The following is a 12,489-nucleotide window of genomic DNA, read 5'->3' on the forward strand; positions in this document are numbered from 1 at the left end:
ACATTAGTACATTTTCAGACTCCTTCCATAGGTCTGATGAAATTAACTTTTGATTAAAAGAACTTTATAAATTAGAACAGGGTAGGGTAGGCGATTGCCTGTATCTGTAGATGTGAACAAGTACTCATAAATGGTGATAAAAAATATTTTGCTTTATTAAGTAGAGCGACAGTTCTGCTTCACAGAACAGGGAAAAATGTCTAGTTGTATAATTAAGTCTCTGAATTCCTCAAATGAGAAGATAAAAAGTGACTACTTTCATGCTGCCTCCACCTTTGCACTTTAAATGCCTCAGTGATCAGTATTGACTGATCATGTCAGTCAATAATTTTCATGGGAGTATGTCCATCCGTCAGGCTACATTTTAAAAGCATTTAAATGAAAATATTCCCATCTTCAAAACATGTTCAATTTGAGTACTGTTTAACAACTGCAATATCACTTGCATCAGCTCTTTTATGTTATGTAAATAGCATAATGACTATGTAAATAGATCTGATTATCTCTCTGAGTATGCAATTAATCTGATGTTACATGTCTCATTAGTAATCATCTGATTAATTAGTCACATGTTGGAGAAATATATTACTGCCTGTTAATCAAATTGTTTTAGTTACCAGAGACCTTATGAACAAGATGCAACATGAAAAGCACATCACAGCCTGAGGAACTCACAATCTCTGCTCCACCTAGTGGTATTGGAGGCAATTGCATGAACTCTTATGACAAATAAAAGCCATGCATAGTGAGTGGCAAAAATAGAAACAATGGGTAAATGAGGGACAACCCCTTTGTGGAAAATTAGAGGCCACAGGTGTACTGTGTCCACTAATTAAGCAAATGACACCCCAGTACACATAGGGTACCTGTAATTATGACTAAAAATAGCTGCAAAAGGAGCCCTTAGTGACTTTGAAAGAGGGGTATTTGCTGAGGCATGTTTGGCCAGAGCCTCAGTGGCAGGGACAGCTAGCGGACGTTTCAAGAGCAACAGCATCTAAGGAGCTGTCAGCCTGGAACTGCGAAGGAAAGATGACATCATCAAAGGGCAACAGTGTGTGATGGGTAATCTTCTGTGCAAGTGCAAGTCAAATCAGGCCAGCACACAGCCAGGTTCATGATACACAGTGCAGGACAAGCATGGTGTTAAACGACACCATATTTTCATTTGTTTTTCTTCCTCAAACCTTTTGAGTTTCTGTCCATTTTATGCATTCTCAGTATCTGTGCAAGCCTGTGTATTAATTACATGTTCAGTTCCTTTCCTCTTTTGTATTGATTAATTATTCACCTGGTGTGGGCTGTCTCATGTTCATTAGAAGCACTAAAGTGAACTGTTATAGCCATTGGCAGCCTGGTAATGCACCAGGAGGGAGCTTTCAACCTGACGTTTGTGAAACTTCCCCCGCTGAAAGAGATTTGAGATTAATTTCACAATGTTTAGCTTCAGTATAATTCACTTCTAATTCCCAAGAATTTTATTTAATTGGCCGATGCCCAAAAAAAAAAAAAACAACCCTGACAAGAATATCGTACATTACAGTAGACTGGTACCAATTCTTGATAAGCAGGAAATGGCTTCATGGCAGTCTCACACTGAAGCTAGATTTCATCTCTTGTGAAATATTTCACATAATATTTAACTAATTATGAATAGGGTGACCAAATTTTCAAAATGCAATTCTTGGACACATGTCACATATGCACTTATAAATACTATTCAAACTGCTTTACCATAATCACTATTCAGGTGGGAAAAAATCATCTGCAATTGCTGCTCCTCGTCTTGCAAAAAAAAATAATAATAATAATTGTATGAAGAAGCTGTCCTAACCACAAAAGTGACTCATAGCTTTTGAGAAACATTTCAGTTCAGATTAGGCCAGCATCTGCTCTACGGAAAGGGTTCCTCTTCGAATGTGCAGAATCTGAGGGGTTTTCCTACCTCCAGTCCTTTACCACAGCCAGTGGCAGGAAACCCTGAGCTCAGATCTATTCCTTTGAAGAGGAACCCAGCAGAACAGCACGCTCATATGACTATGATTCAGCATCACAAGTGCCCGTTGTAGCAGTAAGCAAATTGTGGTTTTGGGCAAAAGCAGAAAACTGGGACATTTCCTTCTTTTTTTTTCTTATTTCAGCACAGCAGGACATTTTGTGTAAACCAGTCTGGTCACCCTGGATCTCAAGTGTGCAATTAATTAAAATACACTTCTTATTGAGGGGTTTGAAAGGCTTCAGAGAGTTTAAAGATCATTTTTTTGTTTTAGAGATACCTCAATTTACCTCTGGCATTTGCGGCCCTGCCTTCTTGCTCTTTTCATCCACACCCTTGGGTTTGAGTAGGATCCTCTCGGCCTCCAAGGTTCCTATCAAAGCGTTGGGCTTGAACTTGATGTGGTTTCTGTTTGTGGAGATGAGCTCGATGGTGTGGCCGGAAGGGTTCAGGTGGTATTTTGCACACAGCATGACTAACAGGTCCATCATGGGCTTGCTGAAAAACAGGCGACAGGAACACACCCATGTAAGGCATAAGAAGACAGGAAATACAACGTGACTACATGCATGCCGCTATGGAATAATAGCACCCACATGCTAGTGAGTGATTCCTGGAACACCCTCAGCAGGGCCTGAACTTGAGCTTATGTGGAGTCAGTAAATAGCAAACAGGATGAATATGGCAAAACTACCATTTCTCAGACTAAATACATTCTGTAGGCTTTCCCTCCAACCCGAACAAAGCACACCTCACTCAACAGCTATAGATCTTGAGTAAGGTGCGCCAAATTAAGGTTGAAATGAAAACCTACAGGACGGCAGACCTCCAGGATCAGGGTTGGTTGCCACAGCTTTACGGCACGCCCTTCCTACACAAACAAACGCTGAACTCCAGAGTGAATTTAGCGACAAAAGTTGTTACGTATTAAAACAGGATTTGATCTTTACAGTGGAAAAATTTACCCCATAATATACATTCATATGAAATTTTACTGCAGGAAGTGCATATTGTATATTGAGAATATGTTCCATGGAATAGCCTGCATGACAAGTAAGCATTCCTAAGATACATATTTAAAAAAACACACCAGTTGGCACACCTGCCGCAGTTCAAGACAGAATGTGACATTCAAGCTCTCGGCTACCCTACAATTTCAAAATGAATCTGCACATATGCAGCTACATGTCCTCTGTCAATTGAGCAATTCGGCATGTCAATGCAACGTTCCCGCCGTTAAAACTTCTTCAGAGTTCATGTTTAAGCAGGCACCTCTGCTGCCTAGAGCCCCTGCCTCAAATTCACAACTACTGCAAGTGTTGATGTCATGCTAGAAATTATGGAATAAAGAATCCAGCTTTAATTGGCAGTATGACGAGGACCATAAACATAATTAAAATACACCGTTCGAGCCAAATTCCTTTCAGTTTTGAAATGTCAATTAAAATCAGCAGCATTTCCCAAGTTCAATCTTGAAAACTTGAAATTTGATAAGGGAACTGATGACAGATTCTGGCTGACTGGCACATAAGCAGTGGAACTGGAGAAATAACCCAGCATGTGACCGCATAAGCTCTCCACCTTTCAGCAGTTACAGTATCTTCGAAATTGTCACAGTACACATTCCAAATTCAGCAATCATTCGGCAATCCTGCCACACAGCTAATTATACATGACTCATTTTTAAGTGCATAGTGACACACAGGTCAAAGATTGCATTATCCCAGCACTAGAAGATACAAAAATATAAATCACATGATTTCTGCTTTAGTCAAAAATCAAATGGAAAAACGGCAATCCAGAGGCAGTATTACTTAAACCAGCATTCCCAACCTTTTCCTTCCGTGGCACACTTTCCACATAAAAAATAAACACCCTGCAGCCCCCCTCCACACGACGTACTGATGTTGATGTGACGTGCCAACAGCCAACAGTAGGCCTAAATGTTCTTTTGGGGTTTTAATTAAGCAATTTGCATTTTGATTACATTTATTTTGGCTTTTGTGAATGAGATTTGTTCATTTAAGTTTTTTTTAATTCATTTGAACATTAAATTTTTTTTTAAAGGATTTTTCACATGGCTTACCTGACCTCGCCTGACGGCACACCGGTTGGGAAACGCTGACTTAAACTACAATTTAATGAAGGCATTGGTCAGTGCAAATAATTTCTTTATAGTGGAGGTTACCCTAAATGACATGCATTTCAACAAGCGTGTGGTAAATGAGGTAAAACATTTGTCCAAGCTGGAAAATGATGTTTGCAGAATATTAGGAAAGCATTCACACAGGAAGGTTATTCTCTATCGACAAAACTGCCTCCTGCACCATGCAAGAACCAGATGGGGAACTTAGTGTTCGGCTACAGACTACCATTCCAAACCCACACCCAGCACTGACGCAATGAAGGAGCTTAGGACATCGATGGAAGACGAACTGTTGTGCAACATGGAAGAAACTGACTGAAGACGGCAGTATACTTGCTGCGGAAACGCATTTGTGGCTAGCTTGTACAAAGTAAATGAAGTAAATGACGCATTTGTGGAGAAAGCGAAACTTTGTATGGACTCCAGCCACCACAGTGTGCACATCTGTGCAGAGATATTGGTACACCGGATTGACTGAAACTGGTCTAAAACAGGAGTGGGCAATTCTGGTCCTGGACCGCCAGTGTGTACGCAGGTTTTTGTTTCCACCAAATACCCTGGCTAAATGAGCCAAAACTGGTTCACTCATAGATTACATCACCGTAATGTTTTATATAGTGATGCAAGAGTAGTCTTTGGCTGTCATTGATGCACTTATCAAGAAATGTAGCTAAATGTCAGTGATGATTTTTTAATTAAGGCTAGAAGTTGGCATGAAAACCAGAAACAGCTTTGGCCCAATTGCCCACCACTGGTGTAAAAAATCACATAGGTGAAGCATACTCTCAGTCCCATCTCCTCACCCGACTGATTTCTTTTCAGCGCCAATAAGTGAAAGCGACTTGGAAATCGTTTTCAATCTGTCAAAGTTTCTGCTCCTTCACTGCAGCCATTGTTGTTTTGTGTATCAAATGCTGTCACTTCGGTTTCCTGTGGTAACCAGAGCCGCAGAATCTGAATCGGCGTCCCCGAACTGTCACTAACGAACAGTTAAAAGGCGCAATGAGTATACACGTATGCGGCGTCATTTTTGGCAGTGGATTGAATTCAGCCTTCTCATAAAGTATACTGACACCTTGAATCTTGCAGGACACCATACATACCTTCCCAACTCCCCACCATGGTTTGGGAGTTGGGAAGGCAAAATTTAAAAAACTCCAATTAAACTACAGCATCTGATGAACGCATACCAAACACTGGGAACAAACTTTCTCAGTTCAATAAAGAAACAGAAAAGCCAGTTGTTACTAATTCTGTTGATTCCAAGAAAAGCATTCACAGTTTCATATGCCACCAATCTATAAGAGACAGTAAATCAACTGACAATGATTACATCTAACTGCAACAATCAGAACACTGGGCATTTGCATTTATGAGCAGTTGCAAATGTGTTGCATTCACACACGTCTTGATTTACATACTGTATCCCTGCTGCAAGCAGCTTGTTTAATTTGTCTACCTGTTTTTCAACACTGTAGAGCATGTTAAAACATTCAACAGCTCCTCAGACTATTTCATGGTGAAAATATTGATGTATTGATGTACACAGTCTAATACGCAGCAGAATCTGACACATAAGTGTCAACAAGCACAGTGCTTCCATTCTTCTTGTGCACCTGATTGTGTGGTGATCCAACAACTTGACAGAGAAGATTTTGCGCATGGCTTGAAATAAAGGCTCTATTGACCCCCTTGGTGGTAGAGGAAAAGAACAACTATGAATACATGCAAAAGAACAACCATTTCTCCAGGCTGAACACGTAACACTAGACATTTGCTTTGCTTGTGAATGCTGGTTAGCAGACCCGGAAAGAAAACGCCTTAGCAGAGACATCCATGTAAAACCATCTCTATCCATCGTAATTGCAAAAAAAAAAAATGCAAAAATACAATGAACAGCACGGTGTAAATCAAAGTCAAAACTTTTTTACTCCTATGCCAGTTCTGCAGAATATGCAGTCAGATTTCTAGGACGGAGTGTGGCACAGTGGGTAAGGAACTGCGCTTGTAACCGAAAGGTCGCAGGTTCGATTCCCGGGTAAGGACACTGCCGTTGTACCCTTGAGCAAGGTACTTAACCTGCATTGCTTCAGTATCTATCCAACTGTATAAATGGGTGCTATGTAAAAAAAAGTTGTGTAAGTCGCTCTGGATAAGAGCGTCTGCTAAATGCCTGTAATGTAATGTAATGTAATTTCTGAATGAAAGAACAGTCGTCAGAGCATGAGGAAAGTATTGTGTTTCTTCAAAAGAAAAGTGTTTCTGTATGGGCCGTCATGAGGATGGTCGAGCTTAATTACAAACTTTAACATTATAGTTAAAGTTACAGGTGCAACACCACCTAGCGATGGAGATCAATTCCTGATCTACAGGAAGCGGGTGAAATCAACCACTCATCGTTAAATGCACATCCAACCCCACGCCTCAAGCGGGGATGCTTTAACACGGCTAAAAAGTTTACATATGGAACAAGAACCAATCTAGCCCCAATCACTATATGCTGTGAAATATGAGAGTGACACACTTTAAACAGCCATTTCTTTTGACCTTCACATCTTTGGGACATTTGGTGGTTGCTAGAAATGATCAAAAGAATGCAAAACCTGCTTAAGTTTGTTACACCATTTTAAAAACAAGGTGCATTGAGGTTACATTGAATCAGAGCCAATATTTCAAGGTGCTTCCCCATCCGAACGGGTCATCTGCAGATGCACTTAAGCACTCCTGCTGTCAGAGAACAAAGGTGTTGAAGCTGTGTATGCATCGTACCAACACACATTTTAAAAGCAGCGGTGCTGGAACTATGTACATGTTCCCTTCCAAAACATTGGCATAATAAATGTTAAAAGAGAAAAGACAGGAAACTTCGGGAAGTTTTTTAAAAAACATGCAAACATAAAATAGTTCAAAATGGGATAACGTGGGGTCACTACCTTAGAGGACGAATAGTAACATACACAAACTCATATAACATGCGTGCAGAAGATACATCTAAATTTAACACCAATTCCATGTAAGACTATAATGATTATGTCAAAAGTATAGATTATGACATATACTGTGTCAACTACAATAAGCAAATTTTGGGTGCTAATATATACTCACAATACTTTTCACAATATTTAACGGTAGCACAATATTTAACACTCTACACAAAATTTTGAAAGGTGCAACTGAACATTAGCCACTGCATTTCTATCAGGCCTTCCTGCAGTCTCTCCTTATATCAGGGCCTAAGAGAAGCTATAGACATGCAATGCCAACATCCAAATCCTGACAATAAAGACCACACTGTACTCCTGAGTCCTCACAGCCAATTCAGATCCAGAAAATGGAAGAATCTGATGCTAAGTCCCTTTATATTAATCTTGGTTTCAATTATAGCTTGACAAGACAAACAGTCTAAATGCCTGTTTATCTGCCAGGTCTGTGAGGAGCGCACCCGAGAGACTGGATATCTTAAATAAACTTTGCTGACGGCTTTACCGGCTTTAAGCCATCTGTCCAGTTTCAAGGTGGAACAAAGGTCACACCGGTCTCCTGATAGCACAAAGCACACCAGTCTCTGTACTGTACACGGCAGAGTTTTTATTGAGCTTGCTAGCCATGGTAAGCTTGGCAGGCTTTAGAAACATACTTCAAGAAGACAGCTGCCTGTTTCTCTAGATCAGCACAGTTGGGTGTGGCCATTACATTATGCACAAAAATGCAACAGAAAAAAAAACAAAGTGCCTTTGACTCACTAAGTACATTTTGTCTATTTCCAATGAGTAGTGTCCTCAAAGAATCTTGCAAAAAGATAAGAATAAGAATAAGATAAGAATAAAGAGCTTATATTTGTAAATAGTTACTAATGTAATACCACAAACACATTTGAGCAATCAAGTACAATAACTGCAAAACACAAACACATGAAACACATGAAAAACAAACAATGAAGATATCAATTATCTACATTGTATGACGATATCAGTGCTCTGCATTGCATGACGATATCAGTGCTATGAATTGCATGAAGATATCAATTCTCTATAATGCAATACAAATTTTAATTCCCTGTGGACTGAAAAGGATTTTCAATTTTAACTAAGTCAGAATTACACAACATGGCCCCTAATCAAAGAGCAATACGTACAACATAATAATGATTAGAAAGATTGATGCAATTCATACTTTAAGTGAGTACAAATGTTTGGAAAAGCATGTAATACACAAGTAAACTAATTCACCAACACGAGGAGAAGCAAACTGAGATATTCAATTTTACTGCAAGGTCAGCAAATAGTGGACACCTTTACAAAAAAAAACAAATGCAATTCTGCACATTCACAAATACCTCAGCTAAAAAGGTAAATACATTTTCTCCAACATCAAAGCAATTTTTAGTATTTAAGTCTTCCTTTCGAGAGCAATGAGACCAGATGTTCTTCAGACAGTGAAGAGTTTGGTGGATCTCACAACAAATAACACCCAGCCTGAATAACATTGTGCAGCAGACCATCACAGGCAGTTTTACCCTCTCAGCATCATGTCTCCTGTGTGTGACATATTTGCCTTACGATTACTACCAGTCTATCAGTATTCTCATAGACTCTCTCTCTCCTCCATTTTCCCTGATCTGCACCACGCCCTCCACCTTCACTCAGACAGCTGAAGGGTGCTCAACAGGCAGGCGTCCAGCAAGGCCAACGGGAGCGCAAGACTGCAGAGCACTTTCAGATCGGCTCTAAACTCACTGCTTCCTAACAGACGGGTGCCAGTTTAAACCAGGCGCTGTACAGATCCACTGATCTTTACGTTACATCGGGCTTCTGTCGATCCAAGCGGTCGGCCTATTTTTAGCCCATCCAGATACTATGATGATCAGTGCAGTTTTATATGGAACCCGCCCAGCAGCTGCGCTAGTTTATGAAAATCTGATTAAAAAACCACCTCCGGAGGCAGCTGCGGAAGCTCTCTCACCTCCCGGGCACCGTGGCCGGTGTCTCCACCCCTCCGGGCAGAACCACGGTCAGGTTCAGGTCCTTGTCGATGAGGTTCTCTTTCTGGTCCATGGTGGAGAGCGGGCTTCCCAGAAGTCTCAGGGACAGTCTCTGGCCGTCCAGGCCCTTGGCTGCAGGTGGGGGAGGAGCTTTTCCTTTTGTCGATCTTCTGCAGGGAGAGAAAGAGAGGAAGGCAGGACACCTGAGTGGGTGTGGCAGCCTGGAACGCTGCGCATTTCAACGCGTTCCCCGAGGGGCCACGGTAAGGTCGGCGGTTTTTCACGCGCTGCAGATCATTCCAGCACCGCGCTGCTTGCGCAAGAGCCGCCCGACTGCACGGTCGGGACACTGCTCGCCGCGCTGGAGGGAGCGAAGGGGCGTGTCGTGACGAAGAACGGAGGAGGCGGTAATGATCCTCCTCAGTTAAATTCGCTAGTATCGCACAATGACAGGAGGGTAGCGTAATAGCAGACGCAAAAGCCACACAGGCTAAACTGTTGCCTGTGCTTTCGGATTGCGTGCTCAGCAGCATACAATCGCAGTCATTATGAAATGCCGTCTGAAGGCGGGAGCGCGCTTCAGAACCGGTTGTCACCCTGCAGTCTTTTCCAAGGTCGGACTGGCTATGCAGCATGGCTCCAGATATGCGTCACCTTCCAGCGAATTCATGTCTAAGGGACATGGCCAAAACTCAGTCAGTTTGTTGACAGACTCCTGTCTTCATACCCTCTCTTTGCCAAAAGGTTTCATTGTCAAATAACACCGCTATAAAATAGCGCACTGTCAACAGGCAGTACTCTGCTGCCTTGACTAGCTTGTCTAACTATACCTGTTGGTGCAAAGGCAGTACTATGGAAGGCGTTTGATTATGCTGTTTGCTCAGTGCTACTGGATTTAACCACATTTCATAATGTTCCCCTTCTCTGCTTTTAAGAATGCTTTCTATGGTAATGCTACCGAAACACAGTAATGTGGGAAAAGTCCAAGTTAGTCTATAGCACACTAGTTTCTTTCTTTTCTTGTCATTTTTGTGACTATCAGTGATTTAGATTTCAAATTTATTACATTTTGCACTTCTTCCACCTGGAGATTTTCCGACATTCCCCTAAGGGAAAATACGTTAATAGAAAACTGGGTAAACATTAACTGTTAAAGGTATGCAGAAATTCTAAAACATCAGTCTCTCACAAAGTGTGCTCATTGTTGTTTGTTTTCATGTTCTGAACTCACTTGCCTTGAAAAAATGGTCATTAAATAAAACTCAGACAGCTGTTGACATATCCACTGAATGACCTGAAACCTGGGTACTATTTAAATGTTGTGATGTTTCAGCATGGTCTGAAACCTGAAGAATAACTGAAAGACCAGAATGGAAGTGTGGAAAAACGGCACCAGTGGAGTCAATGGAAAGAGGCATACGTCCACTTCACTCAAAGAGCATAACCTTGTTTTTTTACACCTTAATTTGTAATGGCAGACTGGAGAGGATGTGGACGTGTTTGACATATAATAGAAGGCATATGACAGATCATTTCAACACCACCTGCACAGTTAATGACACTAGTACAGAACTGACTTGATATTCAAGATTCCATGTAGGTTTGGACTATCCAAACAAAATAATTCTGAAGAATGAAATGTAAGTATTACAACTAAATCTAGTCTTATGACTATTTTTCATCATGAAATTGGTATGATATAGCTAATATTTTTCCACTGTCCCCTGTAATTACCATTTAAAAACACTACATATTATAGAAATGTTATATATACACACATTTCTATCTTCCCTTTTCTCTGGCAGCTCAAACTGTGACTGTCTATTTATGCCACACTCAAGAGCATGTAGTTGCTGACTACATCAGATGCTGGCTGCAGATGTCACAGGCAGTGCTCTCCAAAAAGGACATTCAATTCTGTCCATGGTCAAGATGCCCTTCATGCCAGCATCTACAATTCAGCTATGGGTCAAGTGGTCATTCTGTTTATGTGAAATTTCTAAAATATTTTTTGGATTTATCTGCCAACCCTTTTGAATTATATCCTTTTTACACTTTGAGGCAAAACTGTAAAATAGTCTACTTTGTCAAAACAAAAACATTTCAGTGTCATAATAATTCAACCTGAAGGGCGTATTCTTTTGAAAAGAGCCTCAATTAAAAGTAACTTCTAATGAAATTGCACAAAAGAAATTCTTCTCCACCTAAAAGGGACCATCATTGAATAAGTGAGTCGGCACTACACAGCTATTTTAAGTGAAACTGATTTAGTCATCCAGGAAGAATGGGACCCATCACAGGAAACACAAGGCAGCACTGTAAGGAAGGATGCAGAGGCCAGAGAAGCCTACCCAAGAACACATTCTTTATGATGATGCCATGGAGATCATCACTCACTACAGACAATTAGGTTAACATCAGTTACAATAACATCTCAAATCACCTGGGCATAAAAACCCTGTAAAAGGGAAACTATGGGGTTTGATTCCCCACCATGGTGCTTCCTACAATATATGTCAATCCCGCCTCCCCCCCTCCCATCTGTATCTCTCTCCACTTGGAGTCCATCCAAACCTGAATACCCTATTCAAAAATGCAGATAATTGTGTATAAACATTAATCCAAAATGAAGAACACATTCAATGATGGAAAAAAGCCTTGAATACGTCTCACTCTATAGTCCATCTAAAACTAGCTAGATCTGGACGAACATCACTATGAAAAGAAAAACCAAAATATATTCTACAAAATGAAACCTAGATTTAAATGCATTACTCAACATACAGAAAGAAGAATTTGTATTAGAGCTAGAAGCAGTTTAGGTTGAACTTGTTTGTCAGAAGCCACCTTCACATCTGCAGACTGATGCTCACCTTTAACGGTTCCCTCACAGATGTTGTGTGCGATAGTAATAACCAGCACTAGCTTGCTTTCAGCTTGCAGTTTGCCCTGTGGATCCTTCTAGCACTTTTCTTGATAAATAATTTTCAGTTTTCAGTACTGTTCTTCAATAAAATGGCTTTCAGTTTCTGTGTAATAAATGTGCATAGGCTACATCAACTATGATATTTCAACAACTATAAACAGGCTATTATGCTTATGTCCTATGTTGAATGTTTTATAAGCTGATGTAGAAAAAAAGAATGTTCTTGTGAGATAATATTTACAACTCGTCTGATTATTAGCTATTATTTTCTAAATTAGTTACAGATTTAAAAAAAAGGCAATTAAAAAAATAATGTTACATGAATGCAAGTACCCGAACAGCTTTAAAAACACACTTTAAAAAGAAATTATACATAATGATAAATTACATGTAAGGGTTAAACAGACTTGGTGAAATGGCCACGTGCATTAGGCTAGAAA

The 12,489-nt window shown here is 40.4% G+C and overlaps 1 protein-coding gene across 7 annotated transcripts in view; it reads right to left on the minus strand.

Annotated features, from left to right (window-relative positions):
* cobll1b (cordon-bleu WH2 repeat protein-like 1b) overlaps positions 1–12,489 on the minus strand; it is a 51,482-nt gene that overhangs the window by 14,209 nt on the left and 24,784 nt on the right. For all 7 annotated transcript variants that reach the window (XM_064327421.1, XM_064327419.1, XM_064327418.1 and 4 more), the window contains 2 exons: positions 9,105–9,293; positions 2,287–2,494 (listed from right to left, as the gene is read on the minus strand). In XM_064327421.1, coding sequence (XP_064183491.1) covers positions 2,287–2,494; positions 9,105–9,293 — 397 coding nt within the window. The remainder of the gene's footprint in view (positions 1–2,286; positions 2,495–9,104; positions 9,294–12,489) is intronic.

This window comes from Anguilla rostrata, chromosome 3, assembly GCF_018555375.3.
Source record: "Anguilla rostrata isolate EN2019 chromosome 3, ASM1855537v3, whole genome shotgun sequence".
NCBI lineage: Eukaryota > Metazoa > Chordata > Actinopteri > Anguilliformes > Anguillidae > Anguilla > Anguilla rostrata.